Source organism: Pan paniscus, chromosome 1 (assembly GCF_029289425.2).
Source record: "Pan paniscus chromosome 1, NHGRI_mPanPan1-v2.0_pri, whole genome shotgun sequence".
Classification (NCBI taxonomy): domain Eukaryota; kingdom Metazoa; phylum Chordata; class Mammalia; order Primates; family Hominidae; genus Pan; species Pan paniscus.
This window is the reverse complement of record NC_073249.2, coordinates 195,011,449-195,039,381: the sequence shown is the minus strand read 5'-3', so window position 1 is coordinate 195,039,381 and position 27,933 is coordinate 195,011,449. Positions and strand designations below refer to the sequence as shown.

The following is a 27,933-nucleotide window of genomic DNA, read 5'->3' as shown; positions in this document are numbered from 1 at the left end:
CCAATTTTACCAAATTCTTTATTGAACAAAAAATCAACAGCAAACATTGTCAAACAGGAAGCTCAAACAGGGCAGGTGGGTAGGGCTGACCATCCTCTCCTTGCAGCCCCACCTCTCTCTGGAACAGGCTTCAACACTAGTGAGGGCATCAAAACCCCTGTTCTGGTGGGTAAGGAGGGTCAGGCCTTTCTAGGGAAGGGACACTCAGAGCCAGCTTCATCTGTAGGCCCCAAAGAGGAGTCAGGGGCTGGGCCAGGGGGCTCTGGAGCTGCAAGGGCGCTAGACAAACGCTGCAGAGGGCGGGGGATGGAGCTCTTGGTCTGGGGGCACAGTAAGGCTTGGAGCTGGTGACTCATGGTCGCCAGGGATTCGAGGTGCCGGAGCAGGGCTTGGTGGGGACAGGAGTCCCTGTGGAAGTGCTGGCCACGGCCAAAGCCATGACCAGCTGGTGCTACTGAATAGGGATGCTGGGACTGGCGCAAGCCTGGCTCTGGGGGCCACTGCCCTCGCCCAGGATGCTGCCAGTTTTCAGGCTCTGGCCAGAGCCTCCCCCTGCCTCTGGGGGGCCTCTGCCAAGCAGAGATTCCCCTTGGAGCTATACTGCCCCTGCCCTGGCTCTGCTGCCAGGCACCTCCTGGGGGAGGGGTGCCCTTCAGGGGCACATTCGGCCTCCTGTCATCTGGCTGATAGTATCTCTTCTCCACCTTACTGTTGAAGGAGACCATCTTTTGAACCTTCCCCAACCAGGGGCTGGACCCTGCTGTGTCTGGAAGCCCTTCCTTGGGGAGCAGCACAGCCAGCAACAGACTTGAGTGAGTCACCTCCAGACCTGGGGAAAGGAGAGGGGAGACAGGAAGAGCCCAAAGGCCTGCGGGGAAGAACTGTGTTCAGCTTAGCTGCAGCAGATCTGGAGCCTACATCCCAGGAAGGGCTTCTTCACAGTGAGATGGGGCCCATGAGATGCTGGGAAAAGTAAGTAGGAAGGTGGGGCTGTCTCGGAAGATTTGAGCTCTGCGGGATCAAGGCTTATCTGGCTGAGGCTGGGGTATGGATTGTTTGACCTGAAGACTCTACAGACTCAAAGTCTACCTCATTGTCTCAGGACATGGAGCCCCAAAAGGCCAAGCGCTTTGCTCAGGAGTGGGCAAAGCGCCCACTGCCACCCTCGCTGCTTTCCTGAGCCACGCCGTGGAGGGTGTCCATGCACAGAGGCCGAGCTCGACCCCCCGTGGCTGTGGTGAAACATCCCTCCCTCCTCTCTGAGGTGACATTTACAGTCAAGTGTGTGTAGGTCCTGACTCTGTCCTGCTGCCTGGGTCAAATGTGGCTGTCCCTGGAGTTTCTCTTCAGGGGTGCCTACCTTGAGAGGCAGTGTGGTGTGGTGGTTAGGGGCCAGGTTTCTGAAGCCATGTTGCCTGGGAGTGAAGCCCAGTTCTGCTGTTGACTGACTGTGTGACTTTGGACAAGTCATTTGCCTTCTTCCTCCCTCAGATTCTTCTTCTATGAGATGGACAGTCTAGTCTAATAGTACCATTCTCATAGGGTGATTCTGAGACTACAAGAATTCATCTAGGTAAAGCTTTTAGAACAATGGCTGGCACGCAGTTCATGATAGCCAAGCGTGAGCTATTACTGTCATTGTACTCACATTTGCCTGGCTGGGTGAGGAGTTCCCTTCTGAGATGTGCCTGCCTCTACTGGGTGACTGTGTCAACCGTGCCTGGTCTGGTCACCAAGTGAGCAGAGGCAGGGTCTGGTATGGGGACTGGGCACTCACCTGGGCCCCCCAGAGGGCGCAGCCTGGTGGGCAGGGGCTGGAAGGCAGGCAGGGGCAGCAGGACCATCCCCATGTGCTCCACAGAGGCCAGCCCGTGGCGCTGCCTATCATTGAGGTATGAGTAGAGCAGGCGGCAGTTCTGGGTGTCCCGGGCCCCATGTGGGCACAGTCTGATCACGCAGACGTCCTGCGGTGGCAGGAGGAGAGCAGCTGTAAGCGCAGTCATCCTCTGCTCCTGCCAACACCCCTGGGCTCCCTGAAACCCCTGAGAACCCCATGAGAAAGTATGTCTCCATCTTCCAGAGGAGGAAACAGAGGGACCTGTCCAGGGTCACACAGTGAGTCTGCAGTCACTCTGGGAACTAGACCCAGATATCCAAGCCAGGCCTCTGCTCTAGAAGTGGAGAGGGAGGTGGGAGTAAGGTACTAGGAAAAGAGGGGGTGCCCAAGAGTGGGCAGGTACCTTGGCCTTGGCTGGGCAGATGCTGGCCAGAAGGTCCCAGACAATGTTGGAGGGGATGCAGCCTGCCGAGCGGATCACGGTGGGCAGAGCCTAGGGGCAGGAAGGATGGCCAGTCAGCCCCCCAGCTTCCCACCCACTCAGGGTGGACACATTCCCAGCCACCTGGAAGGCTGCAGCCTGTGGCAAATATGGGCAGGCAGTGTTCCAGGACCCTCAGTGGCTGCCCAGAAAGCTCTAATTGCCCCATGGAGGTCTGCAGCCTGTACTGGCTAATCTACAACTTCTCCAAAGCCCCTCCCTCCCTCCTCTATCCTCTGCTCTCATCCGACACTTTAGCTGATCATTAAGTCACTCAACGATCACTCCTAAAACCCTCCTTTGGGCCCTTCTTGCTATGGGTGACAGGGAGTCCTTCACCCTGTTTGTCTCTGTAGGAATGGGACCAACATCTCATTTGCCCCCATGCCTTGCACAGGGCCAGGCACAGAAAGGGGTGCCCATGAATTGTTTTAGAATGCATGAGTGAAAGAGAGAGACAGAGAGAGGCTGCCTGGGCTGGTCAGTGTGTAAGGGAATCCCTGGCGAGGAGGGCAGGTGCACCTGGACAAGCCGACAGCTGTGTCCCGAGACCAGCTGGGCCCTGGCCCGGAACCGCTTGATGGAGAACATGTCCAGAACACCTTCCCAGGGTGGCAGGCAGGGCAGGGCCTTTGTGGGTGCAGCAGGCACATGGAGCCCAGATGGAGGGACCCTAGAGGGAGGGACAGAAGACAGGGCCAGACAGAGCAGGCCATGAGGACTTCCCCGGCACCTCCTTTCTTTTCAGAGCAGATCCTGTGTCCCCACTGTGGGGACTGGAACACTGGCCCAAGCTTGGCCTTGTGCAGGGGGCTGCCAGGAGGCTGGGATGATTAGTTCCATTGCACAGATGGGGAAAATGAGGTTCCCAAGGGAGGGAAGACTTGCCCAAGGCCACATAGAAAAAGCCAGTGCTATATCTGTTGCACCAGGTGGTGGCCTCCCCCTCAACCCTGCTGGGTTATCCACCTCCCTGCTCCCAACCCCACACCTGTCCTGTGGTTCCGTGGGAGGCAACTCCCTGGTTTTGGGCATCTCTGGAGCAGGCATAGGAGTTTGGCTTAGGGCTTTCTGGAAGATATTGTCCCCGCAGCTCTTGGCGGCTTTGAAGGAGCCTAGCAGCTCATTCGAGGGCTCCCAGTCTGCAAATAGCAGAGGCAGGAGCTGAAACAGGGGCAGCAGCAGTGCTGAAGCCAGCCCAGGGCTTTAGAGCCAGGGTTGAACCAGGTTCTTTTCTAGGTGACCTGGGGCACGGGCACCCCTGCTCTGCCACCCTCTCCCCAGGCCACAAATCCCTGTTGCTGCTGAACTGCATGCTCAGCCCCAGCCTGGCCGCCACCCCTGCACCCCTCCCGTGTCCCCTCCCACCCATGCAGATGTGGCAGTTGGGGTCTAAGAAGTGGTGGTCATGCTGCCCCGTGGTGTCCTCTGATGCGATGGGCAGGGCCTGTGGGCTGCAGTCCATGAACATCTGCGGTCCCTGGGAGGCAGAAGACAGAGGGGCAGGCTGAAAACGTGGCTGGGGATGCCAGGAGGCCTCCATGGGTAGGGGGCCCCAGGATGTGGTTTATTTTTCTCAATAATAAATGTTGTTTTATTACCAAAATACTGTGAACTCATAAAGAAAATTTGGAAAACACCAAAACTTGAAAATTAAAAAGAAAATCACTTCTTGTCACACCACTCAGAGACCACTGTTGATATTCTGGGTATTCCTTTACAATCTTTTTCTTTTTTTTTCTTTTTTTTCTTTTTTTCTTTTTTTGTTTGTTTGTTTTTTGAGACAGAGTCTTGCTCTGTTGCCCGGGCTGGAGTGCAGTGGCTTGATCTCGGCTCACTGCAACCTTCACCTCCCCGGTTCAAGCGATTCTTCTGCCTCAGCCTCCTGAGTAGCTATAGGCGTGTGCCACTATGCCCAGCTAATTTTTGTATTTTTAGTAGAGACGGGGTTTTACTATGTTGGTTGGCCAGGATGGTCTCCATCTCTTGACCTCATGATCCACACACCTCGGCCTCCCAAAGTGCTGGGATTACAGGTGTGGGCCACCGTGCCCAGCCCTTTATAATCTTTTTCTATACACAGGGTTTGGGGGTCCTTTTCCTGAAACAGCTGGGATCAAATATTCAACTTGGTGTTCTCTTTTTGTTCACTAATAATAGCAGAGGCATTTGTCACATCATATAGTCCCCGTAGACACTGCTGTGATGGGGTGAGACTGGAGTGGACGTCTCACCTCTGTTGCTATACATTTGGGTCATTTCCAGGTTTTCACTATTACTAAATAGCACTGAGGACATTTTTTGTGCAGAAAGTAGTTTCCTAAACTTTAAATTATGTCCTTAGGACAAGATTTCAGAAGCAGATGACAGAATCAGGGAGAAGGAATATTTTAAAGACTCTTGACGTCTATTGCCAAATCACTTTTTTTCCTCATACTAGAAATAGCTTTAAACATAAAACAATCATTGCTTTAGGAAGGTTTAAAGAGATTTTGAAACTCTACTCTTATCAGCCACCTCCAGAACAGTCTCAAAGCACAGGCTTTGGAGTCAGCCAGCCTGGGTTCAAATCTCAGCTTCCCCACCGCACATATGTGACCTTGGCGCCAGGTTCCTCATCCCAGAAATGGGCAGGGAATAGCACCAACCTCCTAGGCCATTGTGAGATGTGAATGAGACACTGCTTGTAAAAGGTGCACACAGTAGGTGTTCAATAAACAGTAAAGATAGCTATCATGTGTTATTTTCCCCTCCCCTCCCCTTCCCTCCCACCTCCTCTCTCTCTTCCTCTCTGGGGCTATCTAGGTCTTTCTCCTACATTGCCATTCAGTTTGTTCAGGGAATACAAACTGATTTAGACTGAGGAGCAGCCACACCCCTTAGGGATCCTCTTGGCACAGGTAGAGGGTCTCCCAGTCATTGGCCTGAATATTAATGGTAGGAGTGGGGAGCAGGGATTTCTGTCGTTCACTGTCACTTCCCCAGTGCCTAGAACTGTGCCTGGCACCTGGTAGGTGCCCCATAAATATACTGACTGACTGAATATAGTTAAAGGGACCTGCCCTGCACCCCTCTCCTGAACAGGCAGCTGATGAGACCCAGGTGAACATCTGACCCACAGAACATTCAACTACAGCCAGAGTGGCCTTCTGAGAGTGACCGAAGGGAGCCAAGGGAAAGTTCTAATCAACTGCAGGAGTCTGAGATGATGGCTTCATGGATTCTGGGGCTGCTGAGCCACCATGTCAGGCTATGTGTAAGCCGGGGCCAAGGGAGAGGAAGGAGCAGGATGGACAGGAGGATGGAGCAGATCCTCAGCGCCAAGAGCCCTAGACTATTGTCACTCCCGTTGGCTTCCCAGGTCTGAGGACAAGTTCCAGGAGGCCCTCTGGACGGACTGCCAGGGTGCCGGGTGGTTCCCTGCCTGGAGCATCCCTAAACCAATCCACTGAATACAGTGGGTCTTCGTTCCTTCCATCTGAAAAAGTCACTGCCTGGAACAGCGCAGCCTGCTGCTTCCCAGCAGAGATCTGGGCAGAATGCCAGGTTGGGGATGACTATGATGATGGGACTTAATACCACTCATGTGGGGGCCTTGGGGTGAGGCCAAAAGGAGGAGGACCGACAGTGACAAGGCGCTGGCAGGCCTGTGCCAGCAGCACTGTCCCACCCCATGTTCCCCTATGCGTTAAGGATCGCTGTCCCCGTTTTATCACAAACAAGGTGGGCCTCAGAGCAGTCAGGTGACATGCCCAAGACCACACTGCTGGTGAGGCGAGGCGTGGGACCCCCAGGCATGGGCTCTGCCCAGCACCAGGTCAGGCTCCAACTTACCACCAGATCCTCCAGGGTCAGTGTCTGGTCCATGTCCCGCTGAATCTCCACTTCGCCCTTGTGGGTCATTTTGGAGGCTGGAAGTCTGCACGGCTCCTTCTGTTGCTGCTCAATGATATTCAGGCCCTGAAGAGGTGGAGCAGCCCAAGCTGAGCCCAGTTAGGGGGCCTCTGGCCATCAAAAGCCCAAGTGCTCACTTTCCTCCCTTGAGGCCCCTCTCTTGTGGTTCCCCTCTCCTCAACACTTTTACTTCCGCCATACCCCTCCTCTGGGAAGCCCTCCACCCTTAGCGCTACCTCTCCATATTCCACTGATTCACCCTTCAAGTCCTGCCTCCTCCAGGAAGCCTTCCCGGATTTCGCTTTCACCCACAGGTCAATTCAACCTCTGACGGTACCTCATCCTTTTCTGGGAAGGGTGTGGTGTTGCTGAAAGAGTGCAGGCTCTGGAGTTCCCACTGGGCCATTAATAAAGATTCATAAGATGGTATGGCCTGGGGCAAGCACTTAGCTGCTCTAAGCCTCAGTTTATCTGTTCTGTAGGAATTTAATTTAAAGCACTATATTAAACAACATATATAGAGTGCTTAGCCTGGAACATGGCTCATAGTAAATGCTAGTTGTGAGTCTTACTGTCGATCAATGTCACTCTATCTGCAATACTTCCTGAAAACCTGTCTCTCCTTTTCTAACAACCCCTGGAGAACAGGAGGTCTGCTCCTCTCTGGTGGGATCAGCCTCGTGGGCGTGAGATCTGTGCAATCGCACAGGGCCCTGCACTTAGGAGGCCCACGCTTGGTTTAGCGCTCTGTTGTTGTCACCTTGAAATTCTTAGCAGTTGTTGAACAAAGGGCCCCACATTTTCATTCTGCACTGGCTCCCGCAAATTACAAAGCCAGTCCTGATCCCTGGCCCCCACAGAGCCTGGACAGAAGCTCAGCCTATAGTGGACAGATTCACCTGATGGACTCTTGGTTATTCATTCTAATCAGTTCAGTGTCTTCCAGAGCAGGGGCTGGAGTGCCTCGCCCCATCCCAGTGGCCTCAGCCCCTAAATCAGTCCCTTCCTCTCTCACTGGGCCACCAACAAACATGAGGTGAGCATTCTCCAAAGCCTGCTCAGTGCCACAGCTTCCCTGTCCCAGAGCAGTTCCCAGGCAGGGAGAGACCCATGGATACAGGGTATATGGGGACACAGCTGTGAACCCAGGGGCTATGGGGCCCCTCCCCCAACCTGGGGTACCAGGAAGACCTCCAGGCTTTTCCAGGGCATCTGAAGCTGGGATCGGAAAAGAGGTACCTCAGGACTTCGGACTCTAGGTCTCACCACAGTCCTCTCCCAAGCCCCCCACCCCACAGTCCAGCTCAACTGAAAACCAAGTGTGTCACATCTCTACCAAGCTCTCCATTCCCAGTCCCTTTCATTTCCACCCCTTCTCCTGTTTCTCTTGTGGGGAGGGTCTCTCTGACTCCCTGTCTGCCTTCTCTGTTTCCTTGTTTCTGTCTTTCTGAATTCCTCCTCCCTCCCTCCCTGTCTCCGTCTCTCCCTCTTCCACTCTCAGGCCACCCACTCTGCCCCCACATCCCCTCACCCATCCCGACTGGGCTCAGCACTCACCCTTTTCTCCTCCTGGTCCCGCCAGCGGGCCAGCTCCTGGGGGGCCAGCTGCATCGAGCTCATCCGCACCAGGTCGTAGGGGGTGACATCTCCATGAACCACTTTGAGAAACAAGTCCTGGGGGGGGCAGGGGGCAGGGCTGCACCACACGCTGAAAGAGCTCCCCCACCCTAGCATCCTGCAGGGGCTCTGAGATTCAGAGAGGGGACGCAGCCCAGCCCAAAGCCCTGCTCACCAGGTTCCTGGGGTCCCGCAGGTTGAACAGCAGGCTGCGATACTTGGTCTTGTACCGGCCATTGGTGCCTTGCGTCAGGTCCCAGAGGGCTGCCTCAATGCCAGCAGCAATGCCCTCCACCACCTCCTCACTCAGCACTGGGTCTGGGAGCTCCCGAAGGCTGTGGAGGCTAGGGCAGGGCGGGGGCACTGAGCCCAGGAGGCTCTCCAGGCACTTAGTCCCAGAGGGAGGCAGATGGGTGGGCGGCAGGGTCTGGGCCAACTTGTTCCTGTCGTGGGTGTTTCCCTGCAGGAACCTACTTATTCTCACCCCAACTCTGTGAGGAGGAAATAGGATCATTCTCCTTTTATGGATGGGGTTACTGGGGCTCAGGGAAAATAAGAGGCTTACTCACAACTGTGTAATTAGTGGCAAAAGCAAGATTTGAAACTCGATTGTCCGACTCACCAGCCTGTGCCCCGTCTCTGGCTCACGGGATGTGTGGAGGGGAGGAAGCCGGGGTCAGGTCAGAGTAAGGCAGGAGTCAGGGGGAGAGAATGGAGCCCTGGCCCTCGGTGTCATCTGTCATTGACTTGCTGTGTGGCCTTTGCAAAGTCCAACCCTCTCTGAGCCTTGGTCTCCCCATCAGCAAATGACAGCTCTGGGCTCAGATCTCTGAGCCGCTCCCAGCACACACTCTATGTGAAAGCATTTGCTGCGGGTGACATTGATGTGGATGGACCTGAGCCGAGGCTGAGAGCTGCAGCAGCTAAGTGGGGAAGCACAGCCTTAAAGCCAGAGAGACCCAGCTTCAAATTTCAGCTCTCCACTGGCTCTTGGTGTGGGCAAGGGACCTGGCACAGCTACCAAATGAGGTTAGCCAGACACCCAGAAGCCCTTAGAACATGGCAGGGCCCTGGAGGCGGGGGCGTGTGAGGGGCGGCCCTTGGGATGTCAGGGGAGTGGGGAGCAAGGCCTCACCGAGTCCATAGTACCTCCTGCATGGAACGGACAACAGTGCCCCGCACCCCAATATACAGGGATGGCTTCTCCTGTTGGAGCTGAGCTGTAGGGAGAGAGCGTCACAGGCTCCCAGGGGTGCCCAGGGGAAAGGGGAGGGGGCTGACTCAAGGCTGATGGGTTTAGGCAGACAGGAGAGGGGTCCCACCCTCAAAGACCTAGACCCCTCCCTCTATCTGTCTGGGAGCCAAGCCCAGGCAGCCAGTGGCCCCCACCCCTTCCCCCACCCCTTTGGGGAGGAGCTATAGGCTGATGGGATGCGGGGAGAGAAGAGTCATAGCAGGGGCTGGGCCCAGGAGCTGGGCCTGAGTCCTCCCCAGACCGCAGCAGTCTCTGGAAGCAGAAGAGGCTCCCTCCAGGGCCCTTCACCTGAGTCCTCTGGCTGCTCCGGAAGAGAATCCTCTTCAGCCTCCATTGGGCCACTCTGTAGGGGAGGCGTGAGGAATTGAGGCTGTGCTGGTGGGCCTGGCCTTCCAGCCCAGGGGACACTGCTTCCTCTAGTCACCTCCCCACTCCCACGTCCCTGACCCATGCTCCAGTGAAGGAGGCACATGGCCGGGGCAGAACAACTCGCCTGGGAACATGCAGGGTCCGAGCTGGGGTCGCCAAGGGCCAGGGAACCGCTTCTTGGAGGGTAGAAGGGGTCAGAGAGGCCACCAGGGTCCCCTGCTGTGCCTCCTGAAGGAGAAGGCTGGAAAACCTTGGGGCAGGGAGCAGACAAGCTATTGGCCGGAAATGGAGGCCAGGGACTGTTCCCTCCCCAGATGTACTGGAAGCCCAGCCCCTCCCTCCTCCAGTCCACCCTGAATTCAGAGCTGCAGAAAGTAGTACACATGGAGCCCAGGCCAGCCATGCAGGCTGGGGCCGAACCCTGCCTCTGGCTATTCTGAATGACCGCGAGCAAGTGGCACCCTCTCTCTGAGCCTCAGTGACATCTCTGTGAATCAGGTGTGAAGGTGCCTCTCTCAGCAGGATTAAATGACATCACTTGTTCTGTACCTGGCACCCAGCAGGGCCCTGCACCATGGGCCTTTTCTTCCTTCTGAGCCTCTGGGCAGGTGAGGGTGAGCTGACCTCCATCAAGTCCTCTAGAACCTCCAGCTTTGGTGGCAGCTGCCCCCCTGCCTGGCCGTGGCTGATGGCCCCCAGGAGCTGGATCACTGGCCCGGAACCCAGCTGCGGGGGAGATCGCACTTCAGAAGCAAGCGGGGCCAGCCGCTGTCCCCGCCTTCAGAGTGCTCGCCTCACCTGTAATTGTTGAACGTCTCTCTCCCACTGGAGTGTAAGCTCCGTGAGGATAGAGAACATGCCTGTCCTGGTCCCCGCTGTATTTGCAATGCTTGGAAAAGGCCTGGCACATAGTGTTCAGTGAAAGTTTGCTACCTGGCTAGCCTCTGTCCCAGGAGAGGGGCCTGTCTCCATCCGCATCCTTTCTCAACTTCCCCCTTAACCCCCAGTCACATTCATAGTTAACTGAACTCTGTGCCAGGACCCTCTCACTCTTCTGACCACAGATGCATCTCATCAGGAGGGACATACCTTGTTCTGACTCCCCCTCCTCCTGCTCAAAGCTCTGTCATGCCCCTTTCAGGGGTCACTGACTTGTTGTCTGCCTCTCCCTTGAAGCAGCCAAATGCAGGCATCTGTAAGGCTTACACTCTGTAAGGCTGCTGATCACTCCTCTATTGCCCATAAAAGAAATCCCTTCATGACCATTTCAAGGTGCAAAGTAGATTTTGTTCTTCTAATGAACTACGGAATCTGTCCCGCTTGGCTTTTTGCTATGGCTGCCAGGAAGCTCAGTGTTAACTTTGAGCCTGGCAGGTGTACCTTTCCAGGATTGGTAGAGAGCAAGGTGTTGTTGTAACAAGATCCCCCTCCTCCTTCCTCTTTTCTTGCTTTCTTTAGGCTTTTAGCCCATTTTAAGCGTGTTTCAATTCTTTTCATTTATTGCAAACCACAGGGAATTGTTTTAAAAGTAGGTGAGTCTGAAAACTAATCCTTGAATGAATGATCATGAAATGGTCAGGTTCCAAGGTCTGCAGGAAACTAAAAGTCTAAGATCCAACATTATAGAGGGAGGGGAGCACTAGGATCCACTTGGGGAGGGCAGGCTGGGTGGGGGTAGGATCTCCACATCTACTGTGGAGGAGCCCTCCCACTCCACCCCACCTGAGGCAAGGGAGGAAGAAAAGCAATAATAAAATGTAAAAACCTACGTAGCACACAAGCTTCACTCCATGGGGTATTTTCACTTCCTCCTTGGAGAGAAAGAGGATGCAGAGATTAGAATCCAGAGGACCCAGCCACCCCATGGCAGGGAATTCACAAAAAGAAGACATTCTTGTTGAAAGGGTGTGTGTTCAGTGCTCACTGAGTTGTACTTACAGCAAAAAGTTGTCCATCAAAGGGGAAATGGTTAATAAAAAATATGTCCATCAGGCCAGGTGCAGTGGCTCACGCATGTAATCCCAGCACTTTGGGAGGCTGAGGCGGGTGGATCACCTGAGATCAGGAGTTCAAGACCAGCCTGGCCAACCTGGTGAAACCCCGTCTCTACTAAAAATACAAAAATTAGCTGAGCATGGTGGCGGGTGCCTGTAATCCCAGCTACTCGGGAGGCTGAGGCAGGAGAATAACTTGAACCCAGGAGGTGGAGGTTGTAGTGAGCCAGGATCGTGCCACTGCACTCCAACCTGGGCGACAGAGTGAGACTCCATCTCAAAAAAAAAAAAAAAGGCCCATCAAAGGGAAATGGTTAATAAACGGTGACACTTCGTACTACGAATTCTATGTGGCTTATAAAGGGTAAGGAAGTCATCATAAAAATTACCACTTGTTGAGGGCTTATGAAGAGCTGGCCCCAGAGAAGCACATCATTCATGCTATTAAGGTCTCAGAATGACACCATGAGGTATATACTATTTCTATCCCCATTTTACAGATGAGGAAACTGAGGCTCCAAGAGGATCTGAAAAGTCCTATAGCTGCTAAGCTGCAGAGCTAGTATTAGAACCTAGCTCTGTCTGACTCCAAAGCCCAAGCACTTAGCTGCGGGGCTATGTGGAGACATGGAAAGATTCATGGAAAGATGTCAAGAAGTATTATTGGGAGAAAAAGAAAAAACAGGTTACAGAACAATCTCTGTTGCATAAGCCCATTTATGTAAATATATATTTACAGATACATAATAGAGGTTATCTCTGGGGAATGAAATTCCAGGGAGACTTTCACTTTCTACTTGTAGGAACTTGGGTATTCATGTTATTCAAAATGAGCATGTATTTCTTTTACAACCGGAAACATATTTTTTTATTAAAAACAAGTTCAGAACAATACGTGTAGTGTGCTACCATTCGTGTTACAGACCGAATGAATTTTAAAATTTGTATTTGCTTGAATGCACATAAAATATCACAGGAAGTATCTGCAAGAACCTATCTAACCCAGGCTGCCAGTAGGGAAGCAACTGGGTGCCGGGAAAGATGAGTTTCACTTTTTTTGTTTTTTTGAACCTTGGAAATGAATCAGTCTTTCAAAAAAGTAAACTGAGAAAGAGACAGAAAAAAAAAACAAAGAAAACAGGGGTGTGGGAAGAAGAGCAACAGGAAGAATATCAAGACCAGCCCTTCACAGTTCAAAGCCTTTTGGCTGGCCCCTGTCTCAGGGGTCCTAACGTCCATGTTATGAGGCTCCAAAACAACAGGCAGGAGAATGAGATGAGCGAAGCCTTTCAACACTGGACTATCAGACCAGAATACAAACTATGTATGTATAATATGTTTAAAGAAATAAAAGAAGGAGACGAACACATGAGTGAAGGACAAAAAAACTACAAAAAACAACCGGGCAGATTTGATCGGGAACCAAACACGACTTCTGGGAATGAAAAATATAACGATCTTAATTAAAATTTAAAAACTCAATATATAGATTTAATAGCATATTAGATGCAGCCGAAACAAATTAGCTAACTGGACAACACATTTAAATAAATTAAATGTGTTGCACTTTGTGAACACTGTGAAGCACTCAGAGACACATCACGCCTGTAATCTCAGCACTTTGGGAGGCCGAGACAGGAGGATCGCTTGAGGCCAGAAGTTTGAGAGCAGCCTGGGAAACATAGCGAGACCCTGTCTCTATAAAAACAAGAAAAAAAAAAATAGCCAGGCATGGTGGTGTGTACCTGTAGTCCCAACTACTCAGGAGGCTGAGGCGGCAGGATTGTTTGAGCCGGAGAAGTCAAGGCTGCAGTGAGCTATGATCACACCACTGTACTCTAGCCTGGGTGACACAGCAAGACACTGTCTCAAAATAAAGGAAAGGAAAGGAGAGGAGAAGAAAAGAAAGGAGAAGAAAGGAAAGGAAAGGGAAAGGAAAGGAGAAGAAGGAGGAGGAGGAGGGAAAGAAAGAGAAAGAAAGAAGAAAGAAAGGTAGGAAGAAGGAAGGAAGGAAGGAAGGAAGGAAGGAAGGAAGGAAGGAAGGAAGGAAGGGTGAAAATGATTAATCTAAAGTTCCAGAAGGAGAGAGGAAAGAGAATGGGTAGAAGCAGTGTTTAAAGAAATAGGGCTAAGAATTTTTCAAAATTGATAAAAGACAAAAATTTACAGATTCAAAAAGCTCAGTGAATCTCAAACAGAATAAATAAAAGGAAATTCATACCTAGACACATCAACACTCATGATAAGGAGATCCTTACACGCATAAAGAGAAAAAATAATAGCTAACACTTGACTAGCACTTAAAATGTGCTACATCTGTGGCAAGTGCTTTACATATTAGTTAATTTAATCCTCACCATAATCTTATGAGGTACTGGTACTGTTATCTCCCCCATTTTACAAAAGAGGAAACTAAGGCACATAGAGGCACAGGGAGGTTAATCAGCTTGCCCAATGTCACACAGCTAGAAAACCAAAGAGCTGGGATTTAAATCCAGACAGTCTGATTCCAGAGGCCATAACTTCAACTACTATTCTATGATCCCATTCACCAAAATAACTTTCATCTATAAAGGAATGGCAATTAGACTAACAGCTACTTTCTCAATAGTAATAATGAAAAGCAAAACATAGAAAAATAATATTTTCAATGTGCTTAAAGAAAATAACTATCAATTGTGGACCCAGACAAAATACTTTTCAAGAATAAGGAAGAAATAAAGATACTGTAGAGAAAAATCAAGAGAGCTGTTATTTTTCTTGATAATTTTGCTTTGCTCAATAAACAAAATGCTAAAAGATAAACCTGAGGCAGAAGGAAGGAAAAACAATCCCAGATAGAAAAGATGAGATGAAAGGAAGAATTTTCAGCAAAGAAAATGATGAAGATGTTGTTAAATCTAAATAAACATTGATTGTATGAAACTATAATAACAGTGTGTAATTTGGGGATTTTTTTTAAAAAAAGATAGGACTAATTTACTGGATAACAACAACACACAAATTGGAAAGGTACGCGCTTGGAATTAGAGCATTCCAAGATCCCTATATCATTTTGGAGTAAGACAAAGATTGTAACTACCTTTATACTTTGATAAGTTAGTTATTTGTGCTCAAATTTCTTTTTTCTTTCTTTCTTTTTTTTTTTTTTTTTTTTTTTTTGAGATGGAGTCTCGCTCTGTCACCGAGGCTGGAATGCAGTGGCATGATCTTGGCTCACTGCAACCTCCACTTCCCGGGTTCAAGCGATTCTCCTGCCTAGGCTTTCTGAGTAGCTGGGACTACAGGCGCCCGCCACCACACCCGGCTATTTTTTTCTTGTATTTTTAGTAGAGACAGGGTTTCACCGTGTTAGCCAGGATGATCTCGATCTCCTGACCCTGTGATCCACTGGCCTCGGCCTCCCAAAGTGCTGGGATCACAGGTGTGAGCCCCGAGCCCGGCCTGTGCTCAAATTTCTAAGAGAACCACCAAAAAAATATAAACTGAGGATAGGAAACATCTAAACTACTAGAGGGATAAAAAGGAGTAAGAAAAAATAATCCAAAAGGAGGCAATGAAAGGGAGAAAGTGCTGAAATGCAAAACATACACAAAGCACAAAACAGGCCGGGTGCAGTGGCTCACACCTGTAATCCCAGCACATTGGGAAGCTGAGGCGTGAGGATTGCTTGAGCTCAGGAATTCGAGACCAGCCTGGCCAACACAGCCAGACCCTCGCCCTACTAAAATTTTTTTTTAAAGAGCCAGGCACAGTGGCATGCACCCGTAGTCCCAGCTACTTGGGAGGCTGAGGTGGGAGAATTGTGAGCCCGGGAGATCAAAGCTGCAGTGAGCTATGATCACGCCACTGCACTCTAGCCTGGGCAACAGAGTGAGACTGTGTCTCAAAAAAAAGCACAGAATAAAATGGTAGGAGTAGATGTAAATAAATCAGTAACTATAACAAATGTAAATGTACTAATACTTCAGAAAAATACAAAAATTATCAGACCTTTAAGGAAAGAAAATAGTTATAAAGTCTTTATGAGACCCATTTCTAAAACATAATTATGCAAAAAGGTTAAAATAACAAAATGTAATAATATACAAACAGGCAAATAACCAACCAAAATAAAGCTTTGTAGCTATATTAATAATCAGACAAAACAGATTTTAAGGCAAAAAATAATTAGAGGGCAAAGACTGACTACATAATGATATGTAGTTTTACCAGGAAGCTATAACAACTCTAAACTTATAAGCATCTAATAGCATAAGCTCAAAAACTATAAAGCAAAAAAAAAACTACAAGCAAAAAGACAAATCCACCATGAGAGCAAGAAAATTTCATGTATCTCTCTAACTATTGATAAATAAAGCTGACAAAATAATCAGTAGGAATAAAAAATAATTAATGAAATCAACAAGCTTCATCTGTACATATATATATAAATATATACAGAATATTAATCCTAATAACTAGAGAATACATATTATTTTCCAGTATACATGCAACATATATAAAAATTGAGCAAAGCCTGGGCCAAAAAGCAAATATCAACAAATTTCAAAAGACTTTTTTAGATCAGCACTGCCCAACAGAAACATAAGCCACATGTGTACTTTTAAATATTCTGGTAGCCACATTTTAAAAAGTGAAATTAATTTTGTAGTTTCTTTAATTCATCATATTCAATATATTATCATTTCAACATGTAATCAATATGAAAACTTTTTTTTTTTTTTTTGAGATGGAGTCTCACACTGTTGCCCAGGGTTGGAGTGCAGTGGTGTGATCTCGGCTCACTGCAGTCTCCGCCCCCCGGGTTCAAGTGATTCTCCTGCCTCAGCCTCCTGAGTAGCTTGGATTACAGGTGCCCACCACCACGCCTGGCTAATTTTGTTTGTTTGTTTGTTTTCAGTAGATACAGGGTTTCACTATGTTGGCCAGGCTGGTCTCAAACTCCTGACCTCATTATCCGCCCGCCTAGGCCTCCTAAAGTGCTGGGATTACAGGCGTGAGGAACCTCACCCAGCCATGAACAACTATTAATGAAATGTTTACTTTTTTTTGTACTGAGTCTTTGAAATTCAGTGTATATTTTACACTTACAGTACATCTCAATTTGGACTAACCAAATTTCAAGTGTTCAATAGACACAAGCGGCCAGTGGCTATCAGACTGGATAACTCAGATAAAGACCAACTTCTCAGACCACAATATCATTAAGTTAGAAGGCAATAAAGACAAAAGCAACAAAATATGTTTGGAAATTAAGAAATACACTCTTAGCCAGGCGTGGTGGCTCACGCCTGTAATCCCAGCACTTTGGGAGGTCAGGCGGGTTGATTACCTCAGGTCAGGAGTTTGAGACCAGCCTGGCCAACATGGTGAAACTCCATCTCCGTGCTAAAAATACAAAAATTAGCCAGACGTGGTGGCACACGCCTGTGATCTCAGCTACTTGGGAGGCTGAGGCATGGGAATTGCTTGAAGCTGGGAGGTGGAGGCTGCAGTAAGCCAAGATAGCACCAGTGCACTCCAGCCTGGGGGATAGAGACAGACTCTGTCTCAAAAGGGGAGGGGAAGGGAGGGGAGGGGAGGGGAGGGGAAGGGAGGGGAGGGGAGGGGAGGGGAAGGGGGGAGGGGAGGGGAGGGGAGGGGGAGGGGGAGGGGAAGGGAAGACAAGGGAAGGGAAGGGACTTTTAAATAACAGGTCAAAGAAAAATTGTAATTAAAAATGATAAAATATTGAGATTGAATGATAAGACTGTATGTAAAGTCTATGAATGCAGCAAAAGCGATAATTAAAAGGTTCCTTTATAGCTTTAAATGACTTTATTAGAAAGGAAAAAAGGCAGAAAACTAATGAACTAAGCATAATTTTTAAGACTTTATAAATAGTAGCATAAACTGAACGGAAGGTGACACTGACAACAAACATACAGTGGAGAGGATGAACAAACCAAAAATCGGTTCTTTGAAAAAACTGACAATTGTCTGACAAGATTGATTAAGGAAAAGAGAGGAGGTATAACTAGCTAAAATTGGGAATGTATAATTACAGGTGTGCAGTCCTTAAAGATAAGAGGCTATTGTGAAATACTGTATGCCAACATGCCAATAAATTTGAAAACTCAGATGAAACAAATAGATATCTAGAAAAGTATAACTTACCAAAATTGATTCAAGAGAAAAACAACACTGAATAAACCTATAGCCACAAGATAAATTGAATCAGTAGGGAAGGAAACACCTTCCCTAAAGAGAACATCGGTCCATACTTTTTTTTAACCAGCCATTCTATCAAAATGTCCAAAGAACAAATAATTCCAATCTTAAATACATTATCCCAGAAAATAGAAAACAAAAAGATAATCCACAATTCATTCTATGAAGCTAGCAAAACCCTGATACCAAAATCTCACAAGGATAGTATAGAACAAATCATTTCAGGCCAGTTAATTCATCCATTGAAAACCCCAAACAAAATATGAAATTGAATTCACAAAATACGAAAAAGATATAGCATTACCAAATTGGGTTTGTTCCAGCAAGGCAAGAACTTAACATTTAAAAAAACTTAATATTTTAAAAAAAAAACACTAACTCCTTAAATTAACGTTAATAAATTCGAGGATAAAAATCATACTATTATCTCAGAAATGGAAAAAACACATGTGATTAAATGCACTGTGCAATAATAATAATTATAATAATTGTAAATATTGTAATTGTAATAATTATAATAATAATTGTAAATAATTAGCAAACCAGGAAGAGAAGGGAGTTTCCTTTACCTGATAAAGGGCATCTATATAAATAACATAGCAAGTGTCATACTTAAGGTGAAATGATGACCACATTTCCTTTAAAATCCAGAATAAGTCACGGGTTCCTTGCTATCACCATTTCTATGCAACACTATACTAACAGTCTTAGCTAGTACAGTAAGGAAAGGGAAGGGAAGAGAGATGTAAAGAACTGGAAAGGAAATAACAAAAACTGTCATTTGTCTACATAGAAAACAAACAAAATCCAAATAGATAAATTATATAGATTAATAAAAGCAAGATTTCTGGATGCAAAATCAATAAACAAAACTCAATTGTGTTTTTACATGGGAGAAAGTGTAGAAATGCAAAACATATGCAAAGCACAAAACAGGCCAGGCCTGGTGGCTCATGCCTGCAATCCCAGCATTTTGGGAGGCCGAGGATCACCTGAGGTCAGGAGTTCAAGACCAGCCTGACCAATATGGTGAAACTCCGTCTCTACTAAAAATACACAAATTACCCGGGCATGGTGGCGGATACCTGTAATCCCAGTTACTTGGGAGGCTGAGGCAGGAGAATCACTTGAACCTGGGAGGGGGAGGTTGCAGTGAGCTGAGATCATGCCACTGTACTCCAGCCAAAAAACTTTTTAAAGAAAAGACTTAATAAGAATAACCAAAATGCATGAAAAGATGCTCCTTAGTAAGAGGGCAGTGGAAATTAAAACAACATTGAGACACCACAGCATATCTCCATTTCAGCAAAAAACCTAAGTCTGGTACCATCAAGGGCTGGTGAAGATGTGAAGTCACCAGAACATTCATACACTGCTGATGGGGGTGTATACTATTTCAACCACTTTAGAAAACATCTGGCACCATTTAAGTTGAAGATGTGTCCACTCTATAACCTGGCAATTCCACCCCAGAAAATATTCCCTGGAGATACTCTTGCCCATATGTACCAAAAACCATACAAAACTATCACAGCAGCACTATATGTAGTAGCCAAAAAAAAAAAAAAAAAAAAAAAAACACCAAAAAACCCAAATGTCCACATGGAGTCAACAAATAAATAAATTGGGGCATATTCATCCAATGGGGATACTTGGTGCCAACACTTAGGAACTGTGTGATCTAGGGAAAGTTACTTAATCTCTCTGTGCCTCAGTTTTCTCATCAGTAGCATGAAGATAATACCAGAATTTACCTCATGGTGTTGGGGCAACGATCATTATCACTATTCGAGACTCTTAGAACAGTGCCTGGAACAGAACAAGCTCTCTCTGTAAATGCCTGTGTTGATAAAGTTCCTTGGTCCCTGCCCTGGAGAAAGGCCATCCTGACACTCGACCACCCTGCAGGCTCTCCATTTCCATTCAAGCTGGCCTCTCCCACCTGGCTCCCGTTCCACCTGTAACCCCCACCCTCTACTCCTGCAACACTCCAAGCTGCCTCTTGCAATGCAGCTCTGCAGAGCACTGCCCTCTTCCTAGCAAGCCTCTCCTACTTTCTCACCTGCTGAACACCTACTTCCCTTGCCTAGACCCAGTTTAGACAGCCCCCTCCTCTGCCCTCCCCTCCCCTCCGGACATCCACAGTCCACTGGGCTTCAGTCTGTATTTCAATTCTCTGGTTAGTGGCTTTCTCCTCCCACTAGACTGTAAGATCCCTGGACGAGCCCCCTCCTTGTTCAACAAATTATAATAAAGCCCCGTGAACAGTCAAGTTATGCAGGACTGGAGTCAAACCCTGGCTCGGCCATTTACTCGCGATGTGGCCTGAGTGAGTCACTTAACTTCTCGGAAGCCCAGTTTTCTTACTTAGTAAAATGGGGATATTAGTGTTGATTTTTTTTTTTTTTTTTTTTTTTTTGAGACAGGGTCTCACTCTGTTGCCGAGGCTGGAAGGCAGGGGCACCAGTACAGCTTACTATAGCCTTGACCTCCTGGAATCAGGTGATCCTCTCACCTCAGCCTCCCGGGTAGCTGGAACTACAGACACAAGCCACCATGCCCAGCTAATTTTTGTATTTCTTCTACAGACAGGGTTTTGCCACATTGCCCAGGCTGGTCTCCTGAGCTCAAGCAATCCACCCGCCTTGGCCTCCCAAAGTGCTGGGATTACAGGTGTGAGCCACCACGCCTGGCCGACATTGACCTTTAATGGTTAATGTAAGGATTAAATGAGATGACATACTTGAAGCTCTCAGTCTATAGTAGGCACACTAATGAAACGAGCTCCTCTTAGGCTGCTCTTCTGTTAGGAAGACACTCTCCTCCTTCACTCACGTCTTGACACTTTGCAGCTACAGACAGCATACCTTGAACCAGGGATTCTGGGTCAGGCCAGAGGAGCTGTGTGCCTCCCTGGTTATGACTGGTGGAATGCGAGCAGCCCAGGGTCACTGGCAGAGCTGCCCCCACCCACACACACCCACTGCTATCCCACCCACAGAGCAGCTCCAAACCTCACTGGCCACTGTGGGGCCCAGGACGGACAAGAGAATGGCATCCAGTCCCCCTCCCATCTCTCCTCCAAGAGTCTCTGGTTCATGCCAGAAGAATACAACACGGCCAGCCTCTGATATCAGACTCCTGGCAGTTCTGGGGCCCAGTTCATTCTCCCCACTTCATAGAGGAGGCAACTCAGATTCAGAGAAGAGACATTTCTAAATGTCTAAAGTCTTTTTGCAGCCAGGCGCAGTGGCTCATGCCTGTAATCCCAGCACTTTGGAAGGCCGACGCAGCGGATCACCTGAGGTCAGGAGTTCGAGACCAGCTTGGCCAACATAGTGAAATCCTGCCTCTACTAAAAACACAAAAATTAGCTGGGCATGGTGGCCCACACCTGTAGTCCCAGCTACTCAGGAGAATCTCTTGAAACCAGGAGGCAAAGGTTGTGGTGAGTCAAGATTGTGCTACTGCACTCCAGCCTGGGTGACAGGGTGAGACTCCCATCTTAAAAAAAAAGTAAATTAAAAAAAAAAAAAAAAGTCTTCTTGCCACTGAGCTTAAGAAAGGAAAAAAAAACGTTAAACTCATCTAAATGTCTGAAGACATGTCTAAAGTCACCCTGTACTAAGAGGCAGAGCTTGACCTTGAACCTGTCTGCCCCTGCCACAAGCCAGGCTGTCTCCAGGGGAAGGTGCTAAGGCCCTAAACGTGGCTCCAGACCAGCCGGGCACTGTGCCCCCCATTGCCCAGGCCCCACTCAGCCCTGTCTGCAACCACCCGCCTGTCCCTGTCACAGCCCAGATTCAATTCTTCTCCCGCAGCTGGTACTGGTTGTCATGGCAACGAGTTGTTTGGAAAGCTGTGGGATGATGGGCTGTGCCGCAGTCAAGGATGGAGCCTGGAGGAGCCAGCAGTCATGGGCTGCTTCCAGTCAAGCCAGGCAGGAAGCTGGCTCCACCACCACACTCAAACCAGCCCCCTTAAAGGCTGCAGACCCCGGAATCCCAATTCTGGGCATCTGGTCCAAATAAATCATGTGAAGAAGGGAGGAGCCAGACGCACAAGGATGGTCACCCCTGCACTACTTACAGCAGGATGAAATTGCTTATGTCACTAACAGGTAACCTATTTGAGTATTTTTCTTGCACCAAGCACTGTGTTAAATGCCAAACATGTGTGATCTCATTTCATCCTCACCACCTCCCTAGGAGGTAAGCACTCTTCATACCCACATTTTGCAGATGAGAGAATTACATTTGAAAAGGTGAAGCCACTCCCCTCGGTTGTTCAGATAGTGGCAAAGTCAGGACTGAATGTTAGCCTCTTGGCCTCCAGGGCTCATGCTCCTCACTACACTACAGTGGTTGGAAATGAGAAGAGGAAGTCCCAGCCCTCATCCCGACAGCGCCTGTGCCTGCGACAAATACATCCATAGACAGCTATGACGCAGGGCTCAGGAAAAGATCAAATTCAGCAGAACAAGGTGAACCCACTGGGAAAGATCTTCAAATACTACAAGAACTTACAAAACCAAGCAAAGTCCTGGAACAATAAGGCATAATAGGAGCCTATTTATAGGTAAAAAGGCTTGATGCATAGTGGAAAACAGCTCACTGGTTCTATTTTACTAATTGGCTGTTTGGCCTTGAGTACTCATGTCACCTCTCAGAGCCTCAGTGTTCAGATCAGTGAAATGGGTATATGTCAATAGAGTCTACCTCATAGGCTTGTTACAAAGATTGCAGATAAAGTGCTTAGCACAATATCCAGCACATGTTAAGCAAGCCAGATGCTGCTACGACTGTGCCGATACCACAGAAAATACACAGAGAAGGCAGTGCAGTGAGCTCTCAAGACAGACCGCCTAGGCTTGTACCCTTGCTCCCATTCACCAGCTGGGTCTGTAACCTCACCTCCGTGGACGTCGTGTGAAGATTAAATCAAAAACATCTAGCACATCATGCATATTCAATAAATGTGATGAAAATCCAACTATGTGAGAAATATACACCAAAAACAAGTAGAGTCTTCTTCTGCCTTTGGTGTATAAATGTTAGCTATGATTATTAATAAAATGATGATGATTATAAGTAAAAGAACAAAGGAAAGGGAAGTGGTGATATAGGGAACATGGCTGGTCACTGACTCCCTAGCTATGTGAGCCTGGAGAATATTATTAACCCTCTGAGCCTCAGTTTCCCCATCTGGTTATATGGCGCTAACGCCTATCTTACAGGGTAACTGTGAACACTAAAGGAAAAGCAAATTTAACACGAATTAAGCAATTTACCTTGTGCCTTGTGCTGTGCTAGGCACCTTTTTTTTGTTTGTTTGTTTGTTTTTTTTAGACAGAGTCTTGCTCTGTCACCAGGCTGGAGTACAGTGGTGCGATCTCAGCTCACTGCAACCTCTGCTTCCCAGGTTCAAGTGATTCTCCTGCCTCAGCCTCCAGAGTAGCTGGAACAGGCATGTGCCACCATGCCCAGCTAATTTTTGTATTTTTAGTAGAGACAGGGTTTCACCATGTTGGCCAGGATGGTCTTGATCTCTTGACCTCGTGATCCGCCTGCCTCTGCCTCCTAAAGTACTGGGATTACAGGCGTGAGCCACTGCACCAGGCCTAGGCACATTATTTTATACCATAATCTCATTTAATCCTTGAAACAACCCCATGAAGCTGCAATTAGTATCCTTTTTTTACAATGAGGAAACCTAGGGAGGTTAAGAAAACATCCCACAGTCACTCAGCTAGGAAGTGGGCAGAGGCAAAATTCGAACCCAGGACTGACTCCAAAAGATAATGACCCCTCACAAGGATTCAGCGAATGTAGTTTATTTTCTCTTTCCCGGCTTGTGGGCCTCATTTTACCCAGTTTAGTTAATAGGGATGTGAGAATGTTCATGAAGCGCCCATTTAGCTTAGCTTTATTAAATTCCACTGCCAAGTATGCTATTGAGAAACATGGCCAGGCCCTTCCTATCCCAAACTCTCAGACTCAGCTCACCAGTCTGGGGCAGCCTCCTGGGCTGGGTTCCTCTGGCCTGTCCTGGTGGGAGTTGTCTGAGCTTCTGTCTGTGCCCCGGTCTTGGGCACAGGGCACTGGACCTTTCTTCAGGTTCTTAGTGCCCTTGGATCTTCTCTGCTCCATGAATGGGCCTGAGCAGGCCCTGCTGGCTTCAGTATCCAGGGAGGAGCTGAGACCGCCCAAGGGCTCCCGGGAGCTGGCACAGGTGTCAGCGGGGGCAGCGAGTCCTTGCTCCAGCCTTCCCCTGGAAGCTGGCTGAGCCTTGGCCTCCAGCTCCTCCTGGTCCTGTGCTGGAGCCCGGCCTTCATCGCTGCCAGCCCGCACGACACACACAGCTTCTTGCTGCTCTGCAGAGGCCTGTGCTGACACCCCCAGGCACAGTGCTGCGCTCTGTGGAGGAGCCTGTGCAGCTGAACTGAGGGACTCCCCTCCACTGGGCACTGGGAACCCGACAGGGCCACAGGGGCTGCCTGGCTGGGGCCCATCCCCTGTAGCGGGCAAATATCCAAATTTCTCAGTCCCTGAGGCACATCCTGCCCCACTTTCACCTGGCTCTCCAGGCCCAGACCCAGTGTCTTTTGGAGAGGGAGGTCTGCAAGGGCCTCCCAAGGACTCCAGTTCAGCAACTTGGGGAGGGTCTCCCACAGACAGGAGGTTGTCCCCACGAGGGCTCTGATCAAGCCACAGGAAGTCACCAGCCCCTTCCTCACACTCTGAATGAGCCCCTTGCTTCCTCCATTTCTTTCTTACCCTCACAGGGACTGGGCCTGGTGAGGACGTCAGGGGCCTTCCAGGGGGCTCCTCTTTGCTGAGTGTGGGGCTTCTTCTGTCACACCCTGGAGAACTCATTCCACCGTCTCTGGCCTCCCTGGGCCTGGGGCAGCTCACCTCCTCCACCTCTGCAAGCCTCTCCCTGCAGACCAGAGCTCTCTCTGGGAGACCAGCAGACCTGCTACAAAGTTTCCTGGGGCAACTGTCATCTAAGATGTCACACAGAGAAACCTGGAGCCTCTTGGAGGTCAGAGCTCTCCCCTGAGCAGGCACCGAGGGCAGCTGCATGTGGAGCCCAGGAGCCAGCATCGAGCCCCGGCTCTGTACCACAGCTAGCAGCTCCAAGACCCCTGGCCGGACCTCAGCAGCACCTGCAGCCCAGGAGCTGCCACCTCGAAGGGCCTCCTTCCTGGGGATCTTCCTTCTGCTGCCAGCCCTGACTCCGGGCCCAGAGCTTGCTCCCGGCCCATCTGGTGACAGGCCTGGCATGGAGCTGGCTCCTTCCATGTTCTGTAAAAGCTCACAGTTGTGTTGGGGACTGAGCACAGGGTCTCCTGTGCTGGGGCCTTCTACGTCCCCCTCCTGGGACATGTCTGTCCACCTACCTGGGCCAAAAGCACAACACGGGCCCTGTGTGGAGACAGAAAGAGGAGACTTTGTCTTGGAGAGTCCGACCTGTCAGCCCGTTCAGTGGGAACTGGGAGGAGCCCCTCTTCCAGCCAGCTCTCCCAGACCCTTCCACTCCTGAGGCCTAGGGGTGAGCACTCCAGGGAGGGGAGCACCCAGCAGGAGCTGGTGTCCTGGGTGAGGGTGGAGAGGCCTGCCTCCAAACAGGGCCGAGCTACAGTGGCCTCCAGGGTCTTCTTGTCTCTGAGAGTTCACACATTCGCTTAAATGGGACCTAATAAGATACCATTTATTTATGACTTATGTGCTTATTTCATTTCATACTGGCAGCCACAGGTGAGGACACTGAGATTCTGAGATGTTAAGACACTCACCCAAGGAAGCACAGGAAGTGGAAGGGCCAGGAGTCTCTCTCCCAGTTCTCACACTGCGCAAGGAGCAGATACTGAACGGGGTTCGTGCCCATAACCCTTCTCGTCTCTCTCCCATCGGTCCCGTTCTGAAAGGCGCCCCACCCAGGTTCCCAAGCCTTACTGGGACGGTTCCCCAGCATCCAAGAAATCCGGGCCCCATCGGTCGCGTCGCTCTCACCTGGGCTTCCCTGAGTTTTCCCTCCTGGGGTTCCACCCACTAGCTGAAAAGGAGCTGGGATCACGTGATGCGGGGGAGGGAGGCCCTTGCTGAGGGATAGGGGCGGAGTCCCTGATGATGCGCAAAGGGCTGCTCCCCAGGCGTGCTGGCGTTCCTGCCCCGGCAGAGGGCGCCCTCTTCCTCCTGAGGGCTTCCTGGAGGAGGTGCCAATCCTGGCTCCCAAGCAGAGGTAGGTGGGTGCATGGGGCAGCGAGGGGCCTTGGCTGCCTGCCTGAGAGTTTAACTTGATCCTACCGCAATAGTCCCTGAGCCAGTAGGACAATGTCAGAATTACCTAGATTTTTTGCCTAATTTTATTTTATTTTATTTTTAAACTTTTATTTTAGGGTCAGAGGTCCATATGCAGGTTTTTAATATAGGTAAACTTGTGTCATGGGGGTTGTTGTACAGATTATTTCGTCACCCAGTTATCAAGCCTAGTACCTAATATTTATTTTTTCTTATCTTCTACTGCCTCTTACCCTCCACCCTCAAGCAGGCCCCAGTGTCTGTTGTTACCCTCTTTCTGTCCATGTGTTCTCATCATTTAGCTCCCACTTGTAAGTGAGAACATGCAATATTTGGTTTTTCCTGTCCTGCATCAGTTTGCTAAGGATAATGGCCTCCAGCTCCATCCACGTTCCTGCAAAGGACATGATCTCATTCTTTTTTATGGCTGCATAGTATTCCATTGTGTATATGTACCACATTTTCTTTAGCCAATCTGCCATTGATGGGCATTTAGGTTGATTCCATGTCTTTGCTATTGTGAATAGTGCTTGCCTAATTTAAAAAGAAAATCTCAAATATAATTAATGTAGATGGAAATGCAGATTCAATTCCAATAGAAGGTTAGAAATAAAAAGTTTAAAGCTATCTCTCATTTCCCAATACCCCAACTCCTGGAAACAACTGTGTTTTGTTTTTTGTTTTTTACCATGTTTGTTGTCATGTTAATTTTTTAAATTTTATAACCGTAAATAATATACTCATGCCTCTATTACTTGATTTATTAATTTTAACTGTGTCTGTTGTATCTGTTGACTTCCTGCTGTGGTGATTTTATTAACCACCCTTTCCCCCTTTCTCTTCCGCTTTTCATATATATATATATATACATATATATATTTTTTTTTTTTTTGAAACAGCGTCTCGCTCTGTCGCCCACGCTGGAGTGCAGTGGCACAGTCTCGGCTCACTACAACCTCTGCCTCCCAGGGTCAAGCGATTCTCCTACCTCAGCCTCCCGAGTAGCTGGGACTACAGGCACGTGCCACCATGCCCTGCTAATTTTTGTATTTTTCGTAGAGATAGGGTTTCACCATGCTGGCCAAGCTGGTCTCAAACTCCCGACCTCGTGATCCACCCACCTCAGCCTCCCAAATTGCTGGGATTACAGGCGTTAGCCACCGTGCCTGGCCCTCTTTTTTATATTTATATTTTAAATTTTACTATTGGTTTCTATTATCACTTTGAATACTATTCTTAAATGTCTGTTTCTTCTGTATATTGTATCTCTTGACTCTTCTCTGTGTGAAATGGATAATTTCCCTTGATGTCCCCTCCTTGCTTCTGCCGTTATCCATGAACTAAGCTTTTATTTTTGTATCGCTGATGTTTATAGCATTTACATTCTATTTGGTAAAGATAATTCAGTTTACCATTGTTTACCTGTAGATTGATTCTTAACACTGAAAGCCAAATGACATTTATAATGTTATGATTATGTAAATACTTTTACTGCAGAAACAGTGGTGTTTGGCTTTTTTTTTTTTTTTTTTTTTTTTTTTGAGATAGGGTCTGGCTCTGTCGCTCAGGCTGAGTTGTGGTAGTGTAATCATAGCTCACTGCAGCTTTGACCTCCCAGGCTCAAGTGATATTCCCCTCTCAGCCTCCTGAGTCGCTGGTACTACAGGCATGCACCGCCATGCCCAGCTAATTTTTTTTTATTTTTGGTGGAGACGAGGTCTCACTATGTGGCCCAGACTGGTCTCGAACTCCTGAGCTCAAGCGATCCTCCCATCTTGGCCTGGGATTTCAGGCATGAGCCACTGCACCCGGCCAGAACCAGGGATTTGATAAGTCTGATTGCGAGGGAGATGGAATTCCCTGGCACTAAACCTGTGCCAGGTGAGACTGTGAGAATCTTCCAGGCCAATGGAATACTAAACCACAGTTAGACTCAATAAATTAGATCTATATATCAACATGAATGTATC

General features: G+C 48.7%; 1 protein-coding gene across 9 annotated transcripts; it reads right to left on the bottom strand.

The window, feature by feature from the left end:
- Positions 1 to 27,933, bottom strand: SPOCD1 (SPOC domain containing 1). Of its 9 annotated transcripts, none has more exons than XM_055103228.2 (16): positions 25,459 to 27,933; positions 23,666 to 25,087; positions 11,223 to 11,264; positions 10,003 to 10,179; positions 9,578 to 9,703; positions 9,373 to 9,427; positions 8,965 to 9,049; positions 8,005 to 8,173; positions 7,770 to 7,886; positions 6,153 to 6,278; positions 3,687 to 3,798; positions 3,310 to 3,460; positions 2,841 to 2,991; positions 2,241 to 2,330; positions 1,778 to 1,964; positions 1 to 829 (listed from the first exon to the last, which is right to left on the bottom strand). In XM_055103228.2, exons 2-16 carry the CDS (start codon positions 25,046 to 25,048, stop codon positions 180 to 182), a joined length of 3,621 nt encoding a protein of 1,206 aa, XP_054959203.1. In that variant the 5' UTR covers positions 25,049 to 25,087; positions 25,459 to 27,933; the 3' UTR covers positions 1 to 179. The 9 variants fall into 9 exon arrangements, with proteins under 9 accessions (XP_054959203.1, XP_008951731.1, XP_054959215.1 ...); XM_008953483.5 differs by having other exon boundaries at positions 25,676 to 27,933; XM_055103240.2 differs by having other exon boundaries at positions 25,063 to 25,087; positions 25,676 to 25,964.